General features: G+C 26.9%; 1 protein-coding gene across 4 annotated transcripts in view; it reads left to right on the top strand.

Moving 5' to 3' along the window:
• Tet (Ten-Eleven Translocation (TET) family protein) overlaps window positions 1-25,676 on the top strand; it is a 238,684-nt gene that overhangs the window by 199,246 nt on the left and 13,762 nt on the right. For 3 of the 4 annotated variants that reach the window (XM_065503220.1, XM_065503221.1, XM_065503219.1), the window contains exon 5: window positions 24,302-24,970. In XM_065503220.1, the coding sequence (XP_065359292.1) occupies window positions 24,302-24,970 (669 nt within the window). Of the gene's footprint in view, window positions 1-6,082; window positions 6,224-24,301; window positions 24,971-25,676 lie in introns of those variants that run through there. The other variant, XM_065503222.1, reaches the window with a different exon arrangement.

Genomic DNA, 25,676 nt, shown 5'->3' with positions numbered 1-25,676 from the left:
CTCTATGTTTATTTATAAATTATATAAATACATAGTAAAATGTTACATTTTTTATAACTCTACTTACCTGTTTAAGCAATAATAGACTTTTTTATAGTCAATTTTAGTTTTAAAAACCATATTACTTTACTAATTCCAGTAGAATTAGTTTCTAGCCTCAAATACATATGTACCAGCATTTGTATACAATCCACCTTATTTATGTTGCCTAACTTTAGGCTGTATTTAAAATTTCCTAATTAAACCTGTTTGTAATTACAGTTGTTTTTAATTATGTTTCTTAATTAATATTAAAATTCAATTTATTTTGTAATTTAAACAAGAAATTCACAACTCTTAAAAATATTTCACATTATTTTCCAGTATTTCTTGCACAAATATAAACATTCCTGCCATTTAACGCTCAGAGGATGATTTAGACTAGAAAAAAGTCATCATCATCATTAACTTTATATTTTTCTCAACCATAAATTTTAATTAAAATCTCAAAAAATAAGCAGTTTTTAATTTAGTTTCTGTTTAGCAACTTTTAAGATTAAGATACTAAAACCAACATTCATGCCAAAAGATTCATTCATTCATTTATTTATTTTTATTATTATTATTTTTGTTGGTCTACTACTAAACCATATAAAATGTATAAATAAATAACTAAAAAAAATACATAAATAAATAAAGCAAATAAACTCGGAAACTAATGACAACCAACCAAAAAGTAACATTAAATAAATACTTGTGAGAAAATGTATCTAGAGCTGAAGCAACTAACTGTAAGCACTGAACAGTGTTTTACAAAAATGAAAATTTATAATTAATGTTTATTTAGCATGTTGTTTTTGTCTTTATGTTTGTTTTTATTTTTTCTTTCAATTTAAAATATCCTCAATATGTTCTTATTTACAAATTATTTAAATTAAAAGTTTTATGTTGTTAAGGGGGAGTAGTGACAGGGGCGGTTGAGGGTGTATTGTGATGTTAATAGGTATTGAATTGGGTTGAGTGAAGAAAACATAATATTACTCAGTTGCCAATAATATGATGATGTAAATAATTTAGTAGTTAATACTAGTTAGACATACACTTGAGCCTAACAGTAGTTGTTAATGAAGTTATGGCCACTTGTGGGACTCTTGCATTTGAACGTGTTCTCTTCTAAAGAAGTACGTTTAGTTTGCTCTTTTAATTATTTAGTATTTAGTCTATTATTGAAACTATTAAGCTTTAGTTAAGCTGTTTTGAACTTATTAAAATCCCCTTACTAACTTAAAATCAGGGACCGAATATAACTTGTCCACAAATCAAAGTGATATAGCTTTTATTCTCGTAAAAAATTAAAAATGAATGGGAAAACGTTATCCTAGTTATACTAAAATACACATGATTCTTCGAAAGAAGAATATAGTATAGCATTATAAAAGAAAAAACAGAGAGCCTCAAATGTGAGCAAACACCACAAATTATTACAGAGTTAATTTCATGTCAACAGTTCGAATTTACTTCGCCAATTGAAAAAATAGTATGCTAAAATTATAGAGAAGGATCCCAGCTTTCAGACATTTGATTTTCATCCATCCTGAACCGTGAGATGTTAACGTTAAATGTAATTTTTTAATGAGAATTTGAAGCTATTTTATGCTTTGTGAGAAAACATTAAGGAAACATTCGCCCAAGATATAATTTTCAGAAGCCGTGCTTAAGTTCAAAGCTGAAGAATATTTGAAACTAGTTCCCGCAAAAACCACTTAGTAAATAGTGTAAATTTTACCTTATTTTTAATTGTCAACCCAATCACCGTTCAACTAGTTTCTAGTGTAAAGTTAGTTAGTTTTTCCTTTAAATTGTTTCTTTATTTTTTTTTTATAAAAACAACAAGATTGTTGTCATCAACATTATTTTACTAGCAGTATTCTCTAGATGCAAAAAAGGCAACAACAACAACAACTAATTGAAAAGAAAAAAGCAAAACCTACTTAGACAGAGGATAGTTAGTTGAAAATAATACATATAACAAAAACCATGTAAACTAAATTTAAGACAAAGTAACAAACATAAATAGGACCATGTAAACCAACATATCCCAGTAGTTCTGGTGACTAACTGACCCCGAACTAGTAGTTGTATCGGAAATTTTTAGGAGCAGGTCAATTGATCCTAAATATGTCTATAACAAAGACTACAAAAGGAAAAAGGACACTTAGTGGTAAATGATTCTTCAACAAATTACTTCTGGGAGAGTAAAATAACTACCGTTTAAACTACAATTTAAAAAAACACATTCTCTCATGATTATTTGGGGACTAGAATATGTAAAGTAATCTATCTGTTGAGATCACTTTGCATTTCAAAGGGTCCTCACGTGTCATAGGACTAAATATATGTACATAAATTGAGATCAGCCAAGTAACTAGTCCTGAGTAAAAAATTTGGTTTCAAATGTATACATTGCCACTATTAAAACTAAAGGGATGCAATTTAACATGTGGCAGCAGCAGAAAAAAAGAAACATGCATCATATTTTACCTCAGAAACTCTCCAACACACACATACAAACACTCGAAAGAAAAAAATATTTGTTCATCAAGTTGATGATGACGTTGAATGTTGTTGCTGCTGCTGCTGATGTTGTCGATGAGGAAAACTTTGTAATTAACTTTTGTCACGTTTTTCTATGTTGTTGTTTATTTTTATACATTTTGTGTTGTTGTTTTTTATCTCTCTCTCTCGCTCTTTCTGTCTATTTCAATTCTTATGAGTTTGTTTATGTTGTTGTCTTGTTGTTGTATGCAACAACAACAACAACAGCAGCAATCTAACTATCATGAGGATTTTTTAATTTAATTTTTGTGGCATTTATTTTTCATAAAGTTAAATGGTTTTTTACATTTTTGTTGTTGTTGTTCTACTATTTCTTCAATATTTTTTTAAACAATATTAAATATTAGTGTTTGTAGTTGTTTTCGTTTAAGAAAAACTAATTAAAATTTAAATTGAGTACAAATTCACAACAACAAAAAAACACACAAACAACAATTTAAAATTTTAGTTGTTTTGTTTTGTAGAAAAATTAATTAAAGATTTGTTTAAAAAGATAATAATATTACTACGAGTGTTGTTGTTATTGCTGTTGTTTTCATTAGTTTGTGAGCGCATTGAGCACGTATTTGTAGTCTACTTTTAGGCTGCGACCATGAGTTTGACAATTACAATTATGATTTACCGTTGTTTTTTTATTTAGTTTTTATTTGTCTGCTTTTTATTTTAATTTCGCTTAAACTCAACGAAAACATTGTTTTTGAACTAAGAATGTGACCTCGTCGTTTAATTGAAAATTGTGTTGAATTAAGTTGTTTTATTTATTTATTTTTAAATAAATTTTTCTATTAAATACTTGTGCAAAACAAAAAATTTACAGTACAAAATAAACTGTTTGTAATTTATTTAAGTATGAGTATTTATTTATTTAAATTTGTTTTGTATTAAATTATTTTATTCAATGTTTGTTTATTTATATAATTTTACTAACTATTTTATTTATTACTGCTCTTGTTGTTGTCGTTTATTCGTTCTTTATTGTTGTTGCTGTTGTTTATTTTTATTTTTTTTGCATTTTAAGCACGAGGTCAATTAACGCCATGCTAAGAGTTCAATATCCGCACAAAATATTCATATACATATGCATATGGATTTGTATGTATGTATATAAAATTGCACTAACACATTAAACTACACAGTTGGAAAATATGTATGTATGTGTGCATAAATAAGCCAACAAAATTGCAAGTACACTATACATACTATTACTCCTAACAATACCCAGCCAACATTGAGGTTTCTAATGAAAAATATATAATTTTCCTTAAATTTAGCCTAATTTTTATTACAATCAAATTTAAACTTTTAATTTTAATCTTTACAGTTTCTGGCTTATTTAAATTTAGTTTGAGCATATTTAAATTTGTCCTGTTGTCCATTATCATTTCCATTAGACAAATAAATGGATTCAAAATTATTAACATACAGGAAATTGGCTAAATCTTACTGTTTCGTCTTATAATGTGGGCACTGCTTTATCGACTACGGTATTACCAAACATTCATGAAAATAACAAGATGACTGTTTCTTTGCGGATCCTATTCGCACAGAAGGAGTTCTATGCCAGTTTCCTTCCCTCAAAAGTAAATCCATTGGATTGACAACTAATTAGAAAGTTCCAAATTTCTTTAGCGGAACTTCCTCAATCTGATATATTTATTATCAGATCGTACATTGTAAATTGTTCAAACTATTAAATTTATATTTGCTGGGATATAAAAATTCGCAAACACTCATAACACAACATATGGAGAATTTTTATTATTGCAACCAAATGGCAAATTTACAATTGGGTCGACAGGGCGTCTCTACCACACACATTTTCAGAGTCATTTACGATAAGGAAAAGCCAAGACATATTTAGAGCATAATAATTCTTTGAAATAAAATGGGAAGTGAAGAAAATAAGGTTAATACAACAATTTCTTGGCTGAAGAAAATTAAATGCTTTCAAACAGCTGTTTTTTATGTTCTAGTTTAAACATTCAATAATTATTTGAATGAAATTAAAAAAATATATATTTTAAACTCATTTCAAATAAAATATTGTACAATATTTAATTAATTAATACAATTGTATTAATAATTTCATAATTATTAATTTTTTCTTAGACAAGGATTTCGCATGTCGCTTTAATTGTATTTTCCTGCTGATATTTAACATTATTATAGAAAATTCAACACAGTATGTGTTAAAAGTGACGTAACTTAAAAAATACAGCAAAACACTTTAATTATTATAATAGCAGGGAACTGCAAATTATTATCAATTTCTATTTTCATAAAAAACACTTTTGTATCCTTGAAATTACAGATTTTTTAAAGTAGATGCATGTTTTAGATAGTTGAATTGTTTATTATTTATATTAAAAAACGCCTTAATTTATAAAACACATTAATTTTCATAAAAATTGTTCAAAAACAAACAGAATTTGTATAAAAAATTTGACAAATCTGTCAGTGATTTCAAAATTCTGCAAAAATAGTACTTATATGGAAACTTGTACAGTGTACTTCACTTAGCGATCAATTTAATACATCCGTGTTCGATTTGACACGGTTTTGCACAAATATTTTACGAACGGTGTCAATTTAATAACGAAGAAATACCATTATCGATTTGACACCGTCCGTTGTCGGTTTGACACCATCCTTTTATGATTTGGAATCGTGTAATCCCTTCCAAATCCACAATATTTATGGCGATTAAAATAAAACACTCGTAAAATGTAGTGAATTTCAGAAATTATTGGTTGTATTTCAGAAGTTTCCATTTGTAATTTAAACCTTTCTATTTGTATATTAACTCTAATTTCTGAATACAATTAGAAATTTCTAAACTAAAGTAAAATTCAAATCCATAAATCCTTTTTATCACATTTATTCGCCATATTTATTAAGTATTTTGCTCATACTCTTCAAAACTTTATTTTTAAAATGAATGATTTCTGTGTTTGTTTTCATTCTAAAATTGAAATTATATTTGTGTTTAAAATTACTTATATATGTATGTGTGTGTAAATATGTGTCTTTATTTTTACCATTAATTAATTTTGAATAAAAATCAAAAATAAATACAAGACATCTGTATGTCTGTCTGTCAGACATACAGAATGTGTACATGACAATCTGTCACATTCGTATGTCGGTGTAAGGTTGTTGTTGGTTTCATTTTATTTATTTTTTTTGTTTTCTTTAAAACAAAAACACACAGAAATTTAATACAAAAGTTCATTTATTTTTATAATTCGTTGAAATAATTTCAAATTAAGAATCCATAAAAACAATTTAAACGAAATCAACACAAAATAACAACAGCAAGAAACGAACGAGGAGTACATACAATAAAAATTGCATTGAAAATAAATAAATTTTACAAATAAATAAATATATAAAATATGAGAACGTCACTTGCACACAGGTGTTCAAATCATGATTATTATTTTTGTTGCTGCTGCCTCAAAAAAAAAAAAAACAAAATGTTATTAAATGCTGTGTAATCAACACAATAAACGGCTGTAAAGTATTGTCAGTTGGAGTAAAATACAAAATGAAAAAAAAAGTTCCAATTCCGGTTTGTGAATAAGATGAACGTTAAACGATTTTAAATTAATGATTCATGCATCGAGCTGTAAGATTTTATTTCATTTAAATGTGATTTATACGATTCCCAGTTACATTTATCATGTTGTCATAAAGTGCTATTTTAGCAAACAAATCAAAATTAATTAAATTTATGCTTGAATTAATTTAAGGAAGTGTTTGAAATTTACTTAAGAAAAGAAAACCCTAAATGCAGGAAATTCATTGTAGTAAGGAAATATTGCTGCATAAGTGGACTGATTGCAAAAAAGCAATGGCAGCACTGTTTTCTGTGACAGCTGATTTCACAGTTCTCTGTTGTTTTGAGGTTTGACAATTAATCATGAAAAGACTCACACCAGAATAGGACTGTAATTTTATAAATTTGTTTATTCCTTAATTGATGTCAACTAACTAAACTTAGTCTTGTTAACTAAACTGATAAAAGAAATTGACATGCCAAATTTTAGGGGTTAATAATACATTAACCCACTTTATCTTCTACAAAAATAACATTTTTATTTGTTAATAATAAATACAATTCAACATTTAACCACCACTTGTATCGAATTTAATTTTGTTTTAATGGTTCTCGAATTTATTTCTCATTTATTTATTAATAAAAATTCTTTAATATTCAATAATCGAAAACCGACATTTATGGCAAAAAGAAATAAATTAAATAAGTAAACCTTTTGGAAAGTAAAAAAAAACGAATAAATGTATGTACAACAACACAAATATTCAGCACCACACCTTTATTGTAATATTATTATTATATTTTTTTTAATAAATAATTATTGTTGTTCTTGCCGTTGTTATGCCATCATATTCTTTCTATATGAAATGATGAAACAAATACAAAAAAAAACTAATTTCAATTTCTTGGTAATTTATAATTGTTGTTGTAAGCTGAATTAAAAACAAAAAAGCAAGTGGAAAAAATTGTTAATAAATTATTCTTAAACATATTTTCTTCATTTTTATCATAATTTATTTTTTTTTTTTTCATAAAATATTATTACTTGTACATAATTTGAAAATATTTTATGAGCTAAAACATGACTTGTCTTGGTTGGAGTTGTTTTTTTTAGTTTCAAAATTTACGGAATGGCTGGCATGGTTGGCGGCGTTAGCAGCAGACGTATAGTGTTGCCTACTTTTAGTTCATTGCACTGTAATTATTTATAATTAGCATTATTAACATTTATTTTTTGTTTTAATTTTTGCTCTTTTTATTAATAATAACACAGCATAAAGCATAATTATGTTTTAGTGTTTTCTTTAAACAATTAAGAAGTATTTATTTATTTTAAGACATTTAAGACTATTCTGGGAAAAACATTGTCTTTTTTACAAAATTGTATTTTTGTTACTGGTAATTTATAAATTGTAGATACATTTGTTAACAAATTAAAGATACTTCAATGACCTAGTTAATAAAAATAAAAACAAAACATGAAAACTACGAGTATTTCTCCATAAAATGTGAGTGAAATAGATGAAATACATTCTGCAAACCAGAAGACGGGCCAGAAAATTTATTACTTTCTACTATGTGCCTATAATAATTACCTCTTCAAAGCATTTTTTACATATTTGCAATAAAAAATTTAATTTGTACCAAAATAAAAGTTGTTCAATTAATTTATATTTGGACATTTACATCAATTTGATGTAATACATTACTTTCAGCTACATGTTTATATATTTTAATATATGCATTAGATTTCTTTAAATTTTATCTCTAAATATTTAATCAAAATCTAAGTTTGTCTCTTTTTTACTATTAAATACATTTCTGTAATATTTCCTGTACATATGTAAATACAAAAAAACATTAAATTTTCTACCGCAATTTAAGACGCGTGGGGTTGACAAACTTTATAAATCGCAGAAAATGTGTTTAACATTTCATTGCATTGCAAAAAGTCTTATATAAAATAGTATATAATTATAAAAATCTTATAATTAATGGATATATTTTTTTGTATGCTCAAGAAAATGTCATAAATTTACAAAAATTAAATGTATGTTGGTGTTAAAATACCACCTAGTTTTTTTCAAACACTAAGTACACTACAGCGAGTAGTTTAAATGCAATATAATGTTAGCAACACTATTTTAATAGAGTTATAATAAAAACATTTTACGTTATCCGGCTTTGAAATCTTCACCAGCTATAGCTCCTTTCGTTTGGGCACCAACAGACAGACAGACGGACGGACAAAGCTAGATCGTCATAGAATCTTATCAGGACCCAGGATATATATACTTTTTAGTTCTTTGACCAATATTTCGAAACGGATTGACATAGTTTTTGATGGTGGGTATAAAAAAAAAACTGAGCACAATTCTCATTTCTCATTAATCTGTAGAAATGTCAAAAAATTGTATTACTGTAACCTTATAAAATATATAGTACTAAAATACTTTAGTATAAATATAACGCAGGATTTTTAGTACTATTGCCAATTAAGAGATTTTGTTCAACTGACATTTGTCAAAAAGAGAAATCTAGCAGAGACGTGAGCCTTAAAATTTGTTCATACTGAAAATTAACATTATTTTCTTAGAGCATTGCAAAGTCGACCAGAACTAAGTGTCAGATTTTACATAATGTTTATTAGCTTCATATTACAATTTTATACACATAAATAATTGTTGCCATATTGGAAAATATTAATTGAAAGTTACTATAAATATATATAATTAACTATAAAATTTAATAATTAAAAAATAAAAAAATACTTTTTTCATGTAGAACAAATTTCCATTACATAACAATTAGTTAAAATGTTAATATACTGACACTTGTAAAATAATATTATTTGGATATCGAACAAAACTTTAATCACTGTACTACAGTATTAGCTAATATTTGTTTCGTTTGTTTCTTTTATTAATTTATAAATAGAGATTGGTGAAAAATAACATTTTTTATTGCAAAACTAGCAAAATTACAAATTTGCCCAGACAAAATAGGTCTTGATTTAGATCGAAATTACGGTTATCCCCAAAATACCGTTACCGCTAACCACTTTTACCAAAATAACTCAAATTAGCGTTGCCGATACCTTCTAAGCGTTTCAAATCGGTAGCCAATGTGGGATAGGTTGTATTTTTGTCAGTTCTTTTGGTATCTGAAAAAAGCACAGTACTTATATGAGATATTAAACATAAACTGGAAAATATAAGGCCGATGTCGAAAGAAAAATATTTTTAAAACTGAGTTTTATTCGGACATCGAGAAACAGCCAGATATTTAGATGAATTAAATAATGTTCAAACTATTTAAATATGTAAGATACTTTATTATTAAATTAAACTCAACAGATACTTTAAATCCTTCCTAATTCAACGAAATACGCGTTTAACCTCAATTAATTAATTAGGTCTTAAAATAGATTTAATATTAACAATTCGTTCATTACAGAAGACTAAATAGATTTCATATTCTTGCCTCATATCGAATTATTAATAATTATGTACGAAACAATTTAACACAACACACAACATGCATGCCAAATCATGTTCAACAAATTGATTTAAGTAATAATAAAATTATCAACAACCTTAAAATTGAAAGCAGCATATTGCAGCATATGAAACGTTATGAAAATTTCTGAAATATTTAATTATATTTTATGCAACTATAACTATGTATGTTATGCGGCTGTTGCTATAGTTTTTAATGTTTAAAAGCATCATTAAGTAAAACTTCTGATTTCATTAATTTCCATTTCACAATAAACTCATAATGACAAATTGCATTATAAATGAATGGTTAATGTGTTAAAGGGAGAGGGGGAAGAGGGAACCTGCTAGTAACAGCAGGAAAAAGGAAATGACTAAAAATCTTAAGGATGATATTGTAGAAATAGAAAATTTTGTAATTTTACTAATGCAAAAAATATGTTGTATAATTAAATTTTCAAATTGAAAAAGTTTTTTTTTGATTTTCATTATGCAAACACAGCAACAAAAACAAACATTAATTTAACATGAAATATTATTATTACCTCTAAGGCTTAGGCTTTTTAAAACTTAGTTTGGTTTTTTGTTTAAAAACATTCAAATTTTATAACAAAAGTTAAAATAAAACTTAATAAATGAGCAAAGTTCAACTACATAACATACATACATTTGTGTGTTTATATACATACTACACAAACACATATGAAAACCAAAAAAGTTTTTAATTAAATTTTTCCCCCCCAAAAATAACAAAAATAACAACAAATATTTAATTTAAGGAGTTAAAAACAAATTCAGAAAATGTTTTTCTTAGTAGATTTTCGTTTTAGAATTTTTAATTAACATTTTTCGATTCCTAAGAAAACAGCAACAACAGAAAGCAAACTGCAAAACATAAATAAATTATGTGCAGTTCCTGTGATTTAAAACTAAATTAAAGCTATAAAATACAACTACAACAGCAACAACGAAGAACAAAGAACAAAGATTTTAGTTTTGTTTATTATTTAAACAAAATATGAACAAAAAACAATACAATACAACACTAAAATGAAACAAAAACGTAAAATAAAATAAATAAATAAAAAGGAATTCGTTAACGACTTGACATGCCAAAATTAATGGCATGTCTGACAATAATTAAACAACAAAAGAACGTTTGTTACTATCAAGGCTCCATCCATACAACAACACACTCAACGACATTCCAATAGAGACAAATTTAAACTCAAAAAAAATTTGTAATTTTTTTTTACTTTAAAAAACAATTAAAATTACTTATTTTTAATAAACTTAAAAAAAAAAAAAAACATTTGTGGAAATTTTAGTTTTAAAAAAAATCTAATTTAATGACTTTATATAAATTGCCAGCAGTGTGGCCACAACCAAGACAACAGCAATGGCAAACAAAAAAATAAAATAAAAGGAAAATAATAATGAAACATTTTGCAGCTTTAACAGAAAATAACAAAAACAACCACAACAAAATCAACTAAACAAATAACGAGCTTAACAGGCAAACAGTCAGGCAGGCTGACTGGCTGGCACACAGACCGTCATCCAACATTATGGCCAACACACTGCATTCAAGGCAGCCTTGTTTAAAATACTTTATTCCAAACTTAAATAAATATAAAAAGGAAACAAGTTCTTATACTTACTCTCTTTTTTTGTTTTTGGTTTTGCTTTTCTGTCTTAAACAGCACCAACAAAATAAACAGAAAATCATCTGAAATAAATTATGGTTTTTTTTCATTCGTTTCACTTTTGTTTAAATATTGGTTTTAAATTGTAAACAATATGAAAATTATACTCAAACTTTAGCAAAACTATTTTTAAAATAAATACAAAAAAAAATCAATTTCCTATACACTAACACACACACACATACCATTTATTCATATAAAAATACAACACTAAAACACATAACATTTATTTTATTGTCGTAAAAATCTTAACAAGCTAAAAAAAAAAATGTTGCATACACTTTCCAGCAGTTCTGACCACTATCCCCGAACTATAGATTATAACTACCACTGATTAGCTTAGCTATTTTGCTAAATTTTAGCATACAAGACGACACTTAAAGGCAACTGACTCTGCAATAGATTACCATGAATGAGTAAAATAACTACTTCATCCAGTAAATAAAAGTTTTAAAAAGAAGCTTCAATTGAATCCACACTAGATTACTTGGGATATGTAAAGTAATATATAGACATAAATTACCAAAACTATGTAAATTGGAACCAGCCCAGTAACTATACATACATATGTAAGTGTTTTCACTTATGTATAGTTACTGGTCTAAAAGAAATACAATGTCATTACTAAAATTGCTAGGTTGCTTAGACTAAAAGTTGGCTTTACCTCATCGATAACGTGAACATTCACAGAAAATACTGAACCTTATAAACATTGTACTAAAGAAACATTTATTTAGTTATTAATTCATTTTCGATCCTTTGTATGATCTCAAACTGTGATATGAGTTAATATGATTTACACATTCCTAAAGATTCAGAATGTTTTGTTTTTCGATATAAAAATGTTCGTGTCGCGTTCTTTATAAACCCATTTGAGTTTTTCACATCCACAATGGTGTGATAATTGCAAACCTGGGGACAAATTACCGCATTCGTGATCGAATTAGCTATCGAATCGAAAAATGATTTCGATATCGAAATTATGATAAAATGTACTAAATTTCTTGCTCGATATCGAATGCCATAATCTCAAATAAGAAAATTACGATCAATTTTACTCGATATCGAATGCGGTAATTTGGCCCCTGTTTATTTTAGGGTTGAATTTTAAGAAAATCTAAAGAATAATCCATTTTTTGTATAACAGTATTTTTACTAGAGTGTCCAAAAAACCGACAAATATAAAAAACGGTTTCCGGTTTAACCGAAAAAGTGTTCTTTTTGAAAAAACCGTTTTTGATTTTTTTCTGTTAAAAAAACCGATTAAGCGGTTTCGGTTTTTTGTCTTCAAAAAAACTTAAACTTATTTTCATATGTAGACGCAAATAAAAAAATATGTTAATAATTCTGTACTAAATCTTTTTTTTTTTCAAAGTTTTCAAAAATATGTTTAAATGAGCTTTAGAAAATATATTTCATTAAAATCGGTTAACCGTCTTACAAAAACCTATTTATCATAAAACCGAAAAGTTAAAGAAAACCAAACGAGTTTACAAAGATGAAAAACCGGTTGACCGGTTTTGGATACTCTAGTTTTACCTTTTAAAAACGGTGTTTTTTTTTCTTGAATAAACCGGATACTTTTAATTGAAATAAAAGCGATCAGCGATCAGTTTAAAATTTGTAACAACTCTTTATTTATTCAAATTTACACAACAATTTAAATAGTCACTCTATTTTACTACACACACTTTATAATTTACAAGGTAATACAATTGATATTAACTCAAACAGGGCCTATAACTGCCTGACTGCAACCCGCTGCTACTATTTATATACCCAGTGCCATCTTCTTCTAGTAGTTTCATGAATTATCTTAACGGTATGTTTTATTTCTAGAGCTTTTAGCAAACACTGCTAATAAGAGCGTATTATCAACTTTTTTAATAAGTAAAAGTTTCGAGCACTGAAAATGTTTATAAACATGATGAATGTTGCAAGCAGTCAGTATAGACCATTCAAAACAAATTTATGGTGCAATTTCGTAACAGTATTATCTATAGAAAATTGTGTGTATGACAGTATTTTATATAGAAAATTTACTTTCTTTAGATTTATTTCTATAGAAAATTATGTGTTTAACTGTATTTTTTATAGAAAATTGTGTATAGACGATTTTGACCACAGAAACTTTAGTACTCTAGCTCCCATTTTTTCAATATCTGGTTATCGTTTTTCGTAACGATATACTTCCAATTAATATTTTTTTGTATAAGAACTGTCGGTAAAAACTAACTAGAGATTAAGAAAATTGGGGTAAGCGTGAAAAATTCCTATTTGAATATTACTTTGATACCGAATAAAAACGGACAGAGTTAGTACGAACAAGTTCATCTCCTTTCAATGTTCTGCTAAAGCCCAACAGAATAAAATATTTTTCCTCAATCTGGATTCGTATTTTCACAGTTTCTGTTCTCTAACTCCTTCTTTTTTATAAAGGACACTGTCCGACTCTATAGTAACTGGGACAATGTGCTTTAGGTCTTCCATATGAGCTCAATTTTTGGCGAGCAAATCATTGAAACTAACTCTCGTTTCTCAGTTCTATTAAAAAACCTTTTATTTTACGTTGACGTAATGATAACGTTTCACTAATTTCAATTCCAAATAACTAGTACATACACACATTATATGGTTTAACGTTGAAAGTTGTTGTTGTTAAGCTCTCAGAATATTTGCAGAGATAAACAAACATTATGCCAAGGATTATTAATGTATGCGAGCATTAAACTTATTACACTTAACAGAATTTTCTAAATTAAAATCGACTTTAAATAAATGAAAGTGTTCAACTATAAAATCAAATAATATCCAGATGACTCCAGTGCCAAACAGTCTTCTTTTTACCTAATTTATTTCTCTTTTTACTTCGTATACATTCAAAATGATATGATTGATATATTCTAGTAGTATTTTCGGAATTACATCTCTAATATCTGACAGATTAGTTGCCTATTTAATTATTCCTAATCTTATCGTTTATCAAGATTATTGTGAGGTCTTATGATCACTGTATGCATCCAAAAATCTTAGTACACTTAACTAAATCTCCAAGCTTGAGCTCATCATAACAACCTGTACAAAACCGAATTCTACCACAAAAAGCTCAAAGTTGACTATTTGGAGCTTTAAGCTCTTGGCTTTGTAAATTAGGGGAACCTAAAATCGTTCACAGTTTATCCGATTTAAAATCAAACTTGCATTTTTGTAATGCTCAGCAAATTAACAAATTTTTCTCAGTGTACACACGAACGCAAGATTGTCTTTAAGCAAAAAATGTAGTCATTGTTTCTGTTTTTATTTTTTTTGTCTTATTTTTTTTTCTGTACGTTTTGCATTTTTTAAGCTTATCTGACATTCTAAAAATAAAATTAAAACAAAAATATACATTCTTTAGAAAATATATGATTTTAATTAAAAATTGTTGTGGTTATTTATTTTTCTTTGCTGTTTGCAAAGCGGCTTCTTTCTAGAAAAAAGGTGTTATTTTAGCAATTTATTAAGTATGTTTGTAAAGCCAAGCAAATAAATAACAAATAAACCATAATTTCATAATACAAATTAACTTTTAAAAACTTACGAAAACATCATAAATTTCCAAAGAAAATAAATGAAAATTTATTAAAAGTTAAACATTCATTTTATATTTATTCACATGCATAAATAAAAAAATCAATAAAATTTACAAATAAAATATTTACATTTTCCCCTTTAGTATTTACAAAATAAAAAAAAGAACGTATAAAACTTATATTTGCAATTTAATTTACGGCAAATATTCAATCAAAATAATGCCGGAAACATGATAAAATGCGCAGTAACGGAAGTAGGAAAAAAATGTAAATAATAAAAACGGAAGATGCCAAAGAAAATGGCTACGGAAAATTAAATCGAAAATATACAAAAAAAAATATTTTAATTTTAAGTTTATTAAAGTATACAACAACAACAATAATTTAAACAAAAAAAAATCTAGTTAAAAATTCTATGCAATTGTGGAGATATTTGTTCTACAAGAATTTCAATTTAGAAATTAAATTTCATTCACCTACACACTCATCCAGCATATAATTTGTATTCATGGCATACAAGTTGAACCATACAGTTGCTGACATAAGTAAATAGCCACATAGTAAATGTGTGAAACCGCTAATTTTTAAAAAAAAATATTGCGTAGTTGAGTAAAGGTTATATATTCTGGATCCTTATAGATATCGGATACGATATAGTGATATTAGTACGTCCGTCTCTCTGTTGAGATCAACTTCATGAACACCCCAAAATAACTTACGAACATTAATGATACGTCAATATATCGGCTTAGGTACTGAATGTTGCATTTTAAAATGGCTGAGGTATGTTAAACAAAAATTTGATTCTCCAGTCACATATCTGTCAGAAATATTTAAAGGAATATAGAGGAAATAAAGAAAACACATTTTTTTAAAAATAAAACAGCACAATTCTGAAATTTAAAACCGGAATTTCTTTATGTAATAGTTGTACAAATATCACTTCAAACCCGACTTGATTACTTTTATGAATACTTGTGGCATTTACTGTACTTGTGTATATTTAAACACATATATACACATACAAATGTTTAACAATAGAACCTTAATTAAAAGCTACATTTACGAAAATTTTTATAGGAAATCATTTTGAAAACGTACAACTTTGTTTAGTAAAACTTTAGCAGAACATAGTTGCATATTTACCAACTTAAAATAACAACAACAACATCACCATCTAAAAACCTTCATGCCACATGTACTACATGTGAAAAATCATGACTGTAAACAAAATTATCCTGTAGGTTTCAACAAAATATAAAAACAGCAATAAAATACGAAAAAAAAATAAAAAAAAAAAACTTTAACAAAAAATCAGCAAAATTATATTCTTGTTAATTTTTTCTAGTTTTGTTTATTTTCTTCTACTTTTTTTAGGTTTGTTTACTGTTTTTAAAGCAAATAAATAAAACTTTATAATATTTTTTTGTGTTTTGTTTTAAAAATAAATTCCAAGTTTTGCAGCAGCATGATTTTAGCATTTGACAATTTATTTATTTTTATATTTAATTTTTGTTCAGTTCAGTTTTTTTACATCGATATTTACTATATTTGTTTATTTTTACGTTTTCATTTAATTTTTATTTGCATTTTTGCCAGTAACATTGAGTGGGGCATGCAACACCATTTACACACCCTCATTTTGTGCTAACAATTTACATAATTTTATGCAAATATTCACAATATTTTACACTCCATTCAAACATTCGCAACGAGCAACAACAACAATTTTTTTTTTGTTAAACAAAACTCACATTTGTTTTATTGAAATGTTTAAATTAAATGAAATTAAAGAAAAAATAACGTATGTATGTTGTTTGCATGTATTAAAACAATGTTTATTTTTTAAAATAAAATATTTTGTGTTTTTTATTTTTTTAAATAAAAGTCAATTTAACTTAAATGGTATTTACTTACATTAGTTTCTTATTTGTTTAACATACAATCACTTTAAATATAAAAATAAAAAATAGCAAAACATTATTTGTCAAATTAAAAGTAATAAATTTTTTATGTGACAATTAGCAATTTCAAAAATGAATGGTTAAACTTGGAATAAATTACAATTGGAAATATCAATAGTAGACGGGTTCTTAGAAATGTAATCCCCACTCGGAAAAATAATACCGGGAATATTTTTTTAGAAATACTCGGAAAATTTCGGGATTTTCTTCTTAAGTTTTAGATTTGTTTTCAATCGAGTGATTCGATTATATTCATAGATTTTTTTATTCTAGCAGTAGAAAATAGCCATAATCGATTATTAAAACATATCCCGGGAATGGAAAAAATACCGCGAAATTAGCAGCCCTAGCTTAGAAAAAAGTGAGATAAAAGAGAATTTTGTGCAATATTGAAAAATATAATCATTTATCAGCTGCTTCAAAATACATAGATATGAGAATACTTGAACCAGTTACAATGAGTCGCTTACCTCACTATCTAGGAGCAAGCTAATTAATCGCTAATAGTCAGTCTAAATTACAAAACATCGTATTAAAAACTAAAAAATACTAAATTACTTTCAAAATTACTTCCATGGGAATGTAAGATAGAAATATATTGATACGTTTTTACCTTTTAACAGTTTCAATAGTTACTATGTGTGTTTATACAAATACACACACTTAAATTACACTTTATAATTCAGCAACTATGATAAACTAACTACCGACTGCAACTGCTGCCACTATTTATACACAGAGCCATCTTACTTACATTAGCTTAATGAATTATCTTAACAGACAAAGCTAGTATGCTCTATTTCTAAAGCTTTCAGCAGCTTCAATGTTAATTTTAGTAGCTTAAACATTTCATGTTGCCATACTTACAAGCAATGCTAATAACTGTGTGCTATCATTCCCACGACAGCCGGTTCTACGCACCGGAATGACCCGAGTTCACTCGGCCAAAGGCTGTCAACTAAGCAAACACTGCTGCTACAACAACTGCGTGTTATCAACATTGTTGATAAGTAGAATCGTCAACTGATGAATATTGCAAGCAGTCGTTACAGACCGTTAAATTCAAATTAATAGTGCAATTTCTTAACAATATCAACTATAATTAGTAAAATATCTAGTCCCTGAAGAAAAATATATTTAAACATTCGAGCTGACTATATTTTTGTCTAACAAGTAAGAGAGCTATATTCGGCTGTATCGAATCTTATATACCCTTCGCCAAATTATACTTCAAAATACAAATTTTAAATATTTTTTGGTAAACAAAATTTATTATTTTTTTCCAAAGTTGTTTTTTTAATTTTTTGGAAAATTTTTTTTTTTCAAATTGTTATTTAAAAATTTTTTTTTTTTTATTTTTAAATATAAATTTTTTTTTTTTAAATTTTAAAAAAATATGGTCTTATATACATACGTCGTTGCAAAGGTCTTTGAAATATCTATCATTAAATATCCATATTGTCTATATTAATGACTTAGTAATCCAGATATATGTAGGTCAAAAATCGAGGTTGTCCTGGTTTTTTCCTCATATCTCAGCCATTTGTGGACCGATTTTGCTGATTTTAAATAGGAAACATCTCAAAAGCATGTCTGACAGAATTATTGAAGATTTGGATCCCCAAGATATCTGGGGTCTTTAGAAAATTGATTTCAACAGACAGACCTACATGGCTTAATCGACTCCGCTATCTATAAGGATCCAGAATATATATACTTTATAGGGTAGGAAAATTATATTGTTGAAATTACAAACGGAAAGACAAACTTATATATACCCTTCTCACGAAGGTGAAGGGTATAAAAAGAAAGGAAAATTAACCCAACAATTCTTGATTTGGAATCAGTGAAATAATTTATTCCAAAAAATAGAATTACAAAATAGACTAGGCTTTAAAAAGGACAACTAGATTATTACACCTAAGTAAAATTGCTACATACTAAAGTGTAGTTTAAAAAAAATTTAACTAACTACATGCTAGTTTACTAGGGACATTAAAGTGACAATTAACTCTACCAAAGATTATTTAAAAAGAATAAACTTGTTGTATATTATTTTTTTTTTAACTCGAGGATATTATTTATTTTAAAATTAGAAATGGTTTTTGCTTGATGATTTCTAAAAAAATAACCTCAATTTCCGGAAACTTGCCTTATTGGAAGCCAGTTTAAAACAATTTTAACATAGACTTGGCTGCTTACAGCTTAAAATATCTGCAAACTATATATTAATATTGTTTTATTTGTAGCATAAAACTTTATTTAACTTCCATATAGATTCAACTTGTCGCTTGAAATAAAGCAATTATATGTTTTATACTTTTTTATATGATTATATTAAACAACAAAAATCTTAAACAGTTCATAAGTTACTAGCTTGTCAAAGTTTAAACTTAAAGCCCCTCAGCCAGCTGCTTGAGGGAGTGTTGTAAATTACACAGAAATACAAACTTTTCTTTAAATAAATTGTCTGCACAGATTGCTGGAGCACTTAAAATTGCAATTAAAAACAAAATAAGACAAATGCAAAAAAACTTTAAAGACAACAATTGCACTTTGACACTGAACATTGAATAATTTAAAAGATATTCAAACGTTACTTGGCCAGTAAATATGTACTCACTTGCTACTATTACAACATCTTACAGTGAAAAGAATTCAAAAATCTGTAATTGTAAATGAATTCAGAAGCCAGGAGTTTATTTTTTAAGAAATTGTAAAGAGATTTTACTACATAAATGTATTTATATCTGTGGTGTGATTTATCTTTGTGTACATAACTACAGTTTGGTATTTATTGGTAAAATACTTCTCTATAAGTGTTTTTATAAATGTAAACACTATAATATTTGTCTTTATTTAATATTATTTGTATTTAATTTATAAAATATATTAATATTTATCTTCTTAACTAACAAATATATCTGTATGAAATACATCGCTCTTTGGAAATGAACATTTCCTTGCTAAAATACAAACGACAATCAAGTAGAGAGAGAGAGAGAGTTAAAATACACAGTTATTTAAGAGTTTGTTTGCAAGAGTGTAATTTAGTATAATGTTTATAATAATGGTTGGTTGTTGGTTGGTTGTTACAAGTACTTTATACAATTTATGCCTGACAGCTGTCATTTATGGAAATTTATTTGTATTTATTTAGTTGTTGTGCTTGTTATGTTATTGCTGTTATTGTTGTTGTTACTGATATTATTATTTCTGTTGTATTTTATACAAATTTTGTATTTTTTTTATCAGACATATTCATGGCAAAAGTTTTACTCTCAGTGTACAGACGGACATATGCAAACATACACACGCACACTCCTTAACATAAATATGTGTGTGTGTGTGTGTGTATGTATGTGTGTGTGCATGTAAAAAAACCTTCAGGATATGTAAACAATTTCTGCAAAATATAAGATAAAAACTGAAACATAAAACTTTAAATGAAACAGCAAAAACAAGAACAACATAAAGTAACAGAGATATAAAAGTTTACTTTTTGATTATTATTTACAACATTCGCTCTATCTTTATCTATCTCTCTCGTACATTTATAAATATTTATTTTATGTATTTGTACAAACAATTGTTGTGTCAATTATGGAAAATAGTAAAACAAAAAAGTTTTAAAATGTTAATTATGAAATATAAATACATATATATTTAAATAAAATTATTTTATCAAAGTTACATATCAAATCAAATATTAAATAAGAAAATCGAAAAATACAATAATTAAACTAGTTTTACAATTAGTAAATCAAATTCAAAGTTTACTCAAAATTAGTTTTTGAGGGCAAATAGCTCACTAACATAGATATTTAGAAGCTAAAATACCGTTACCATAATAATCCAAATTAAGCCTTACCATTATATTTTAATCGGTAGCAAACCTTGTTCAAAATCTTTTTTTAGATTGTTTTGTCTTGTCATCTGGCAACTTATGCTTATTTAAATAACTTAATAATTTCAATTTTCATTACATTTATTTACTTTTTTATTTGCCAACAAAAAAAAAAGAAAACCTAATGAAATGCAATCACAAATTAAGCTACAAATTGTCAACTGTCACTGTCAAAGTAACGATTTGTCAACAAAAATATTTACACTTACTTCAAAGCCGTAATATGTTGAAATGTTTATTGATTTATAGCCGCCAACGAAATAATAAAATTTCTCAAAAATATTGTCTTTAAATAATTCCTTTGGCATGAAATATAACATGACAATTTTAAATTCTAATTATTTGTTTTTTTTTTACAAATAACAACGAAAAAAAACTTTGTTAAAGTTTATTTACTTAAATTTTAATTGAAAAAGTTTAAAACAATTTTTTTCTGGATTTTGCTTGTGGTTTATAGTAGTATTTATTTCCTGGTTATTTGTTAAACAAAATTAAAATTACACAATGTTGAAGCGAAAAGTAAGGCAAAGAGGAAGTGAGAGAGAGAGAGCGATAGAGTTTTTAATTTTAGCTTGATAAATATTTTAATGCTGAAATGAAAATGCAAGAAACAAATGTATTTGTTTTTTTTTTACTGCAAGTCCATTTTTAACTTCCAAAATTCTTGAAAACTCTGAAATTAATTTTTGTTTGTCTAGGATGTGGTTTATTTTATCCCATTGTGCGGTCATAAAAGGACATTTTCAAAACTTTATGTTCAGAATTGAATAATTGTTTTTAAGACTTTTATTAAGGATATATACGAGATTAAAAGCCACAAAGAATTATATCAATACCTTTCTAAAATTTGCGGTATCTGCGATTTGAACTTTAAGAATTTCGGGAAAAACGCAATTCAAAACTGCTACTCAGTATTAATAAATCAAATTCAAAATATTGTTAATTATGGAAATCATTGAAGATTTTACTGAAATCGAACAACGTTAACCATTTCAATACCGAGACCAAAATTCAGTTTTGAAATTTTCAACAACTCAAAATGTTATTTTTATATGTTTTTTGAAAGATAATAATTCTGTATATATTTAGTTTTCTTCTTGCGTTGTAGATAATTTATACTTCTCAGTTTTTTTTTTTTTTGTGAACTTTTTCATGTTGTTCAGATTTTCGTAAAACAAACTCTCATATGCAAAATACACTACATACTACGTACTCGTACATACAAATATTCATTAGTCAAACATAGTGCAAAAATTTAAATTTATGATGCTAATTTATAGCTCTTCTTATGTATTTTTATGTTTTTTGTTGTATTTTTTTAAGATAACAACACAACAACAAATAGCAACAGCTGCTGCTGCATTTTAGTACTGGTAACTAGAGAAAAGTCTGCATATTTTGTTGTCGTAGTTGTAGATTTTTTTTTTAAATACAAACGACGAGCAAACTTCAAAAATACACACTCACACTCATAGCCATAAGAGCAATATTATATACAATTAGGAGCGGGTTCTTGAAGGGGGCGAACTAATTTCGCAACCCCCAAATTTTGAATTTTTAGTAGCTTAAATTTTAAAAAATATAAAGTAAATACTACTAACATAATTATTGAACTAAAAAGCATTTCTCCCACCAACTTCCTGATATATCTGCGAACCTGTACTCCTAACACCAATTTTCCTTACTCCCTCCCTTTTTGCCACCTTCTCTTGCTCTTCTTACTTCGCTGTCATCCTGCTCACAAGTAAAATAAAATAAAATCCTTGTATTTATCCCAGTTTAGTTTTAATATTTTCTTTAGTTTTTTTCTTGTTTCTTCAACATTTTCTTCAGTGTTGTAAAAATTTATTTTAATTGGCTTGATTTTTTTTCCTACTCTTTCCACATCTTGCAAATGTTTTATTTTTTGTATTTTTTTCATATATTTATTTTTTTTAACTATATTTATGGATAGTCGTTGTTGTTATAGTGTTGTATGCATTATTAATAAAAATTGCAAAATAAAATAAGAGAAAAAAAAATTAAAATTTATGGCTTTTTTATTTTGTATGCATAATATTCTTTTAAACTTGATTTATGTGTTTTAATTTGTATACAATATTACTTAGTTATTTTTTTATATTTTTTGTCCAGCTTGTTTTCTGTATAATTTTAATTAAAATTGAACGTGTGGTGCAAAAACGTTAAGAAATCAATAGAGTTTAGGTAAATTTGAAATTGCTGTTTAACAAAACCCTTTCAGACTGCAAATAAACAAACCTTAAAATATATTGAAAAGATATTGCCCCACACTTCAGTTAAATTCTAGACCAAACTCCTTTTACCACATAATGTTAAGAGCAGGGCAAGTTTTTCAAGCTTTTTGCTTGTGAAGTTTTCTTTTGCTTGTTTCAGAAGTTTTCAAAAAATAATGAATTTTTTGCAGTACCCTGCACATTTCGACTATAATTTCTTTAAGAAAATGATTACTTTTGAGAATATTGTAATATTTTAGACCACTTGTTTATATATGTATACTGTTACGTTTTTACCTTTTAAACACGATGGTTTATTCCCTTTAAATAAACCGGATACTTTTGATTGCAAAATAAAAGCAGTTTAGTAGTTTAAAATTGTAACAACTCTTTATTTATTCAAATTTACAAAACAACAGTTTAAATAATACACTTTTATAATTCACAGGAATACATACATTTAAATCACGGTTTCTGACCACACTTAAATTATTTATCCGCTTGATGTTGTCTGAACAAAGAATCACAATAAACTCACTTACTGCAACTTGACATCTTCTAGAAGCTTCATGAATTATCTAACGCAAAAAACTAGAACGTTCTATTTCTTGAGCTTTTAGCTGCCTTTCTTTTCCTTTTATACAAGTTCTGACAGAGTCTCGAAGAAATAAGGGTTTTAATGGGTAGAATCTGTTGTCAAAATTTTCGTATATTTAATTTCCTCAAATCGGACAATCTGATCTCGAATTATTTTTAAATATAATTAAGTATTATTATACAATCAATTCAAACAATATAATTTACAGTCTTTGAACTTCATTATCTAAATTCTCTCCAAAAAAATAGCCAGTAAAACTCATTTTAATATCAGATTTTATGTAAAAACCTTCAAACTTTAACATTAGCAATAATAACGTTTTACTGAAATTCCATTTAAAACTCACCTTAATTAAAATAAATATTATCTACATTTTCTCCACAATTTTACAATATTTACGATGTTAATTACGAGTAAAATGCCAGGTTATTTATTAAATATCAACCAGAGAGCTCACAACAGTACAATTTTCGTTTCTAAAACAAATTAAAATAATAACAACAACAAATGTTTATAATAATTATAGGAAAATATTTTAATTTAATTTTTGAAATCAAAACAGAAACCACACTATAATTTTTGCTTACACAACAACATGTATGCATGATAAACATAAAATTCAAATTCAAATTCTAAATCTAATGAATTTCTATTGCTGTTTATTTTCAGACGGGTCGTGGTCGTAAACCATCTGCTAAAGCTGCAAAGTTAAATGCGGCCGCTGCTACAGCAACTGCGCATTCACCACGTCAGGTTGCGAATTCAACGATTAGTCCAGTAGCTGCCACAACAGTGACGGCAACAGTAGTGCCACATCCCTCACCAAATACGAATACCAATAATAATAACAATAACAACAACAATATCAATACGGTGGTTGCTAATAATTTGTTGGTGAATAATACTCAACAGCAATTAAATACATTGCATCATCAGCAACAAACAAGTCAACAACAGCAGCAGCAACATATACAGCAACAACAGCAAATACCAAATAATCAACAATTGCAACAGCAGCAACAACAACAGCATCTAACACAAACATCTAATCAACATACTCAACAGCAGCAACATCATTTATCTACACTACACACTCAACAACAGCAACATTTATCACAACAACAACAGCAGCAGCAGCAACAACAGCATCATCAACTAGCAGCTCATACTCAACCTCAACAACAGCAGCAGCAACAACAACAAACTCTGCATCATCAGCAGCAGCAACAACAACAGCAGCAACAGTCCCAGTCCCAGCAGCATCATCATCACCAACATCAGCAACATCAAATAACCGCACAAATTCAAACCATGAAGGATCAACCTCAACAACCCATGGTAAGTTCAAAACATATCGTATGAACTCGTACATCAGCCACACCTATTTTATTAAGACCTCCTTATTTCTATATAATATGTTATGGTTTCTTATTCCATTCAAATGGAAATTGAATTATGAATTCAAATCCTTTAAGTTTACAATTTTTAAAAATACTTCAAGAAAAATTAACTTCTTGTTTTGAACTCTAATCTAAATAGATCGAAAGTTAAATTCAGATTATTTGTTAGAATGTTAAAACAAATTCCTTGTTGTTATAATCGAAATACGACTAAAACAATAATCAATAAATTTTCATATAAAATTCAACAATTTCCCACAAATAAAATAAATCTTTAGGAGATTACAGTTCGAAAACAACCAGTATGCAGTAAGTAGAAAGTCAATCATAGGCTACATTGAACCAGCTATAGGAATATCTCTTTGTAGAGTCAACAGACTTTCTCCTAGGTCACGCACATGTTAATTAACAAGTCACATAGTTAATTCGGTAACCAGTAGCAACCATAAATTGTAATTGAAATCACTATTTTGGGAGCAGTTCCCAGAAATGCTGGGAATCTTTAATGGAATATGATTTACAAAAATATCGGGTGTTTTATAGAGGATGAACTTTAAATTTTGTAATCTGGAACTTCCGATTTGACGGTTCTAGGTTAATTTGTCAGCGAGCTCAACAACTTATTTTGTATCCTTCTGCTTTAC

Source organism: Calliphora vicina, chromosome 3 (assembly GCF_958450345.1).
Source record: "Calliphora vicina chromosome 3, idCalVici1.1, whole genome shotgun sequence".
NCBI lineage: Eukaryota > Metazoa > Arthropoda > Insecta > Diptera > Calliphoridae > Calliphora > Calliphora vicina.
The sequence above is the reverse complement of the archived record's forward strand: the minus strand, read 5'-3'. Positions and strand labels throughout refer to the sequence as shown.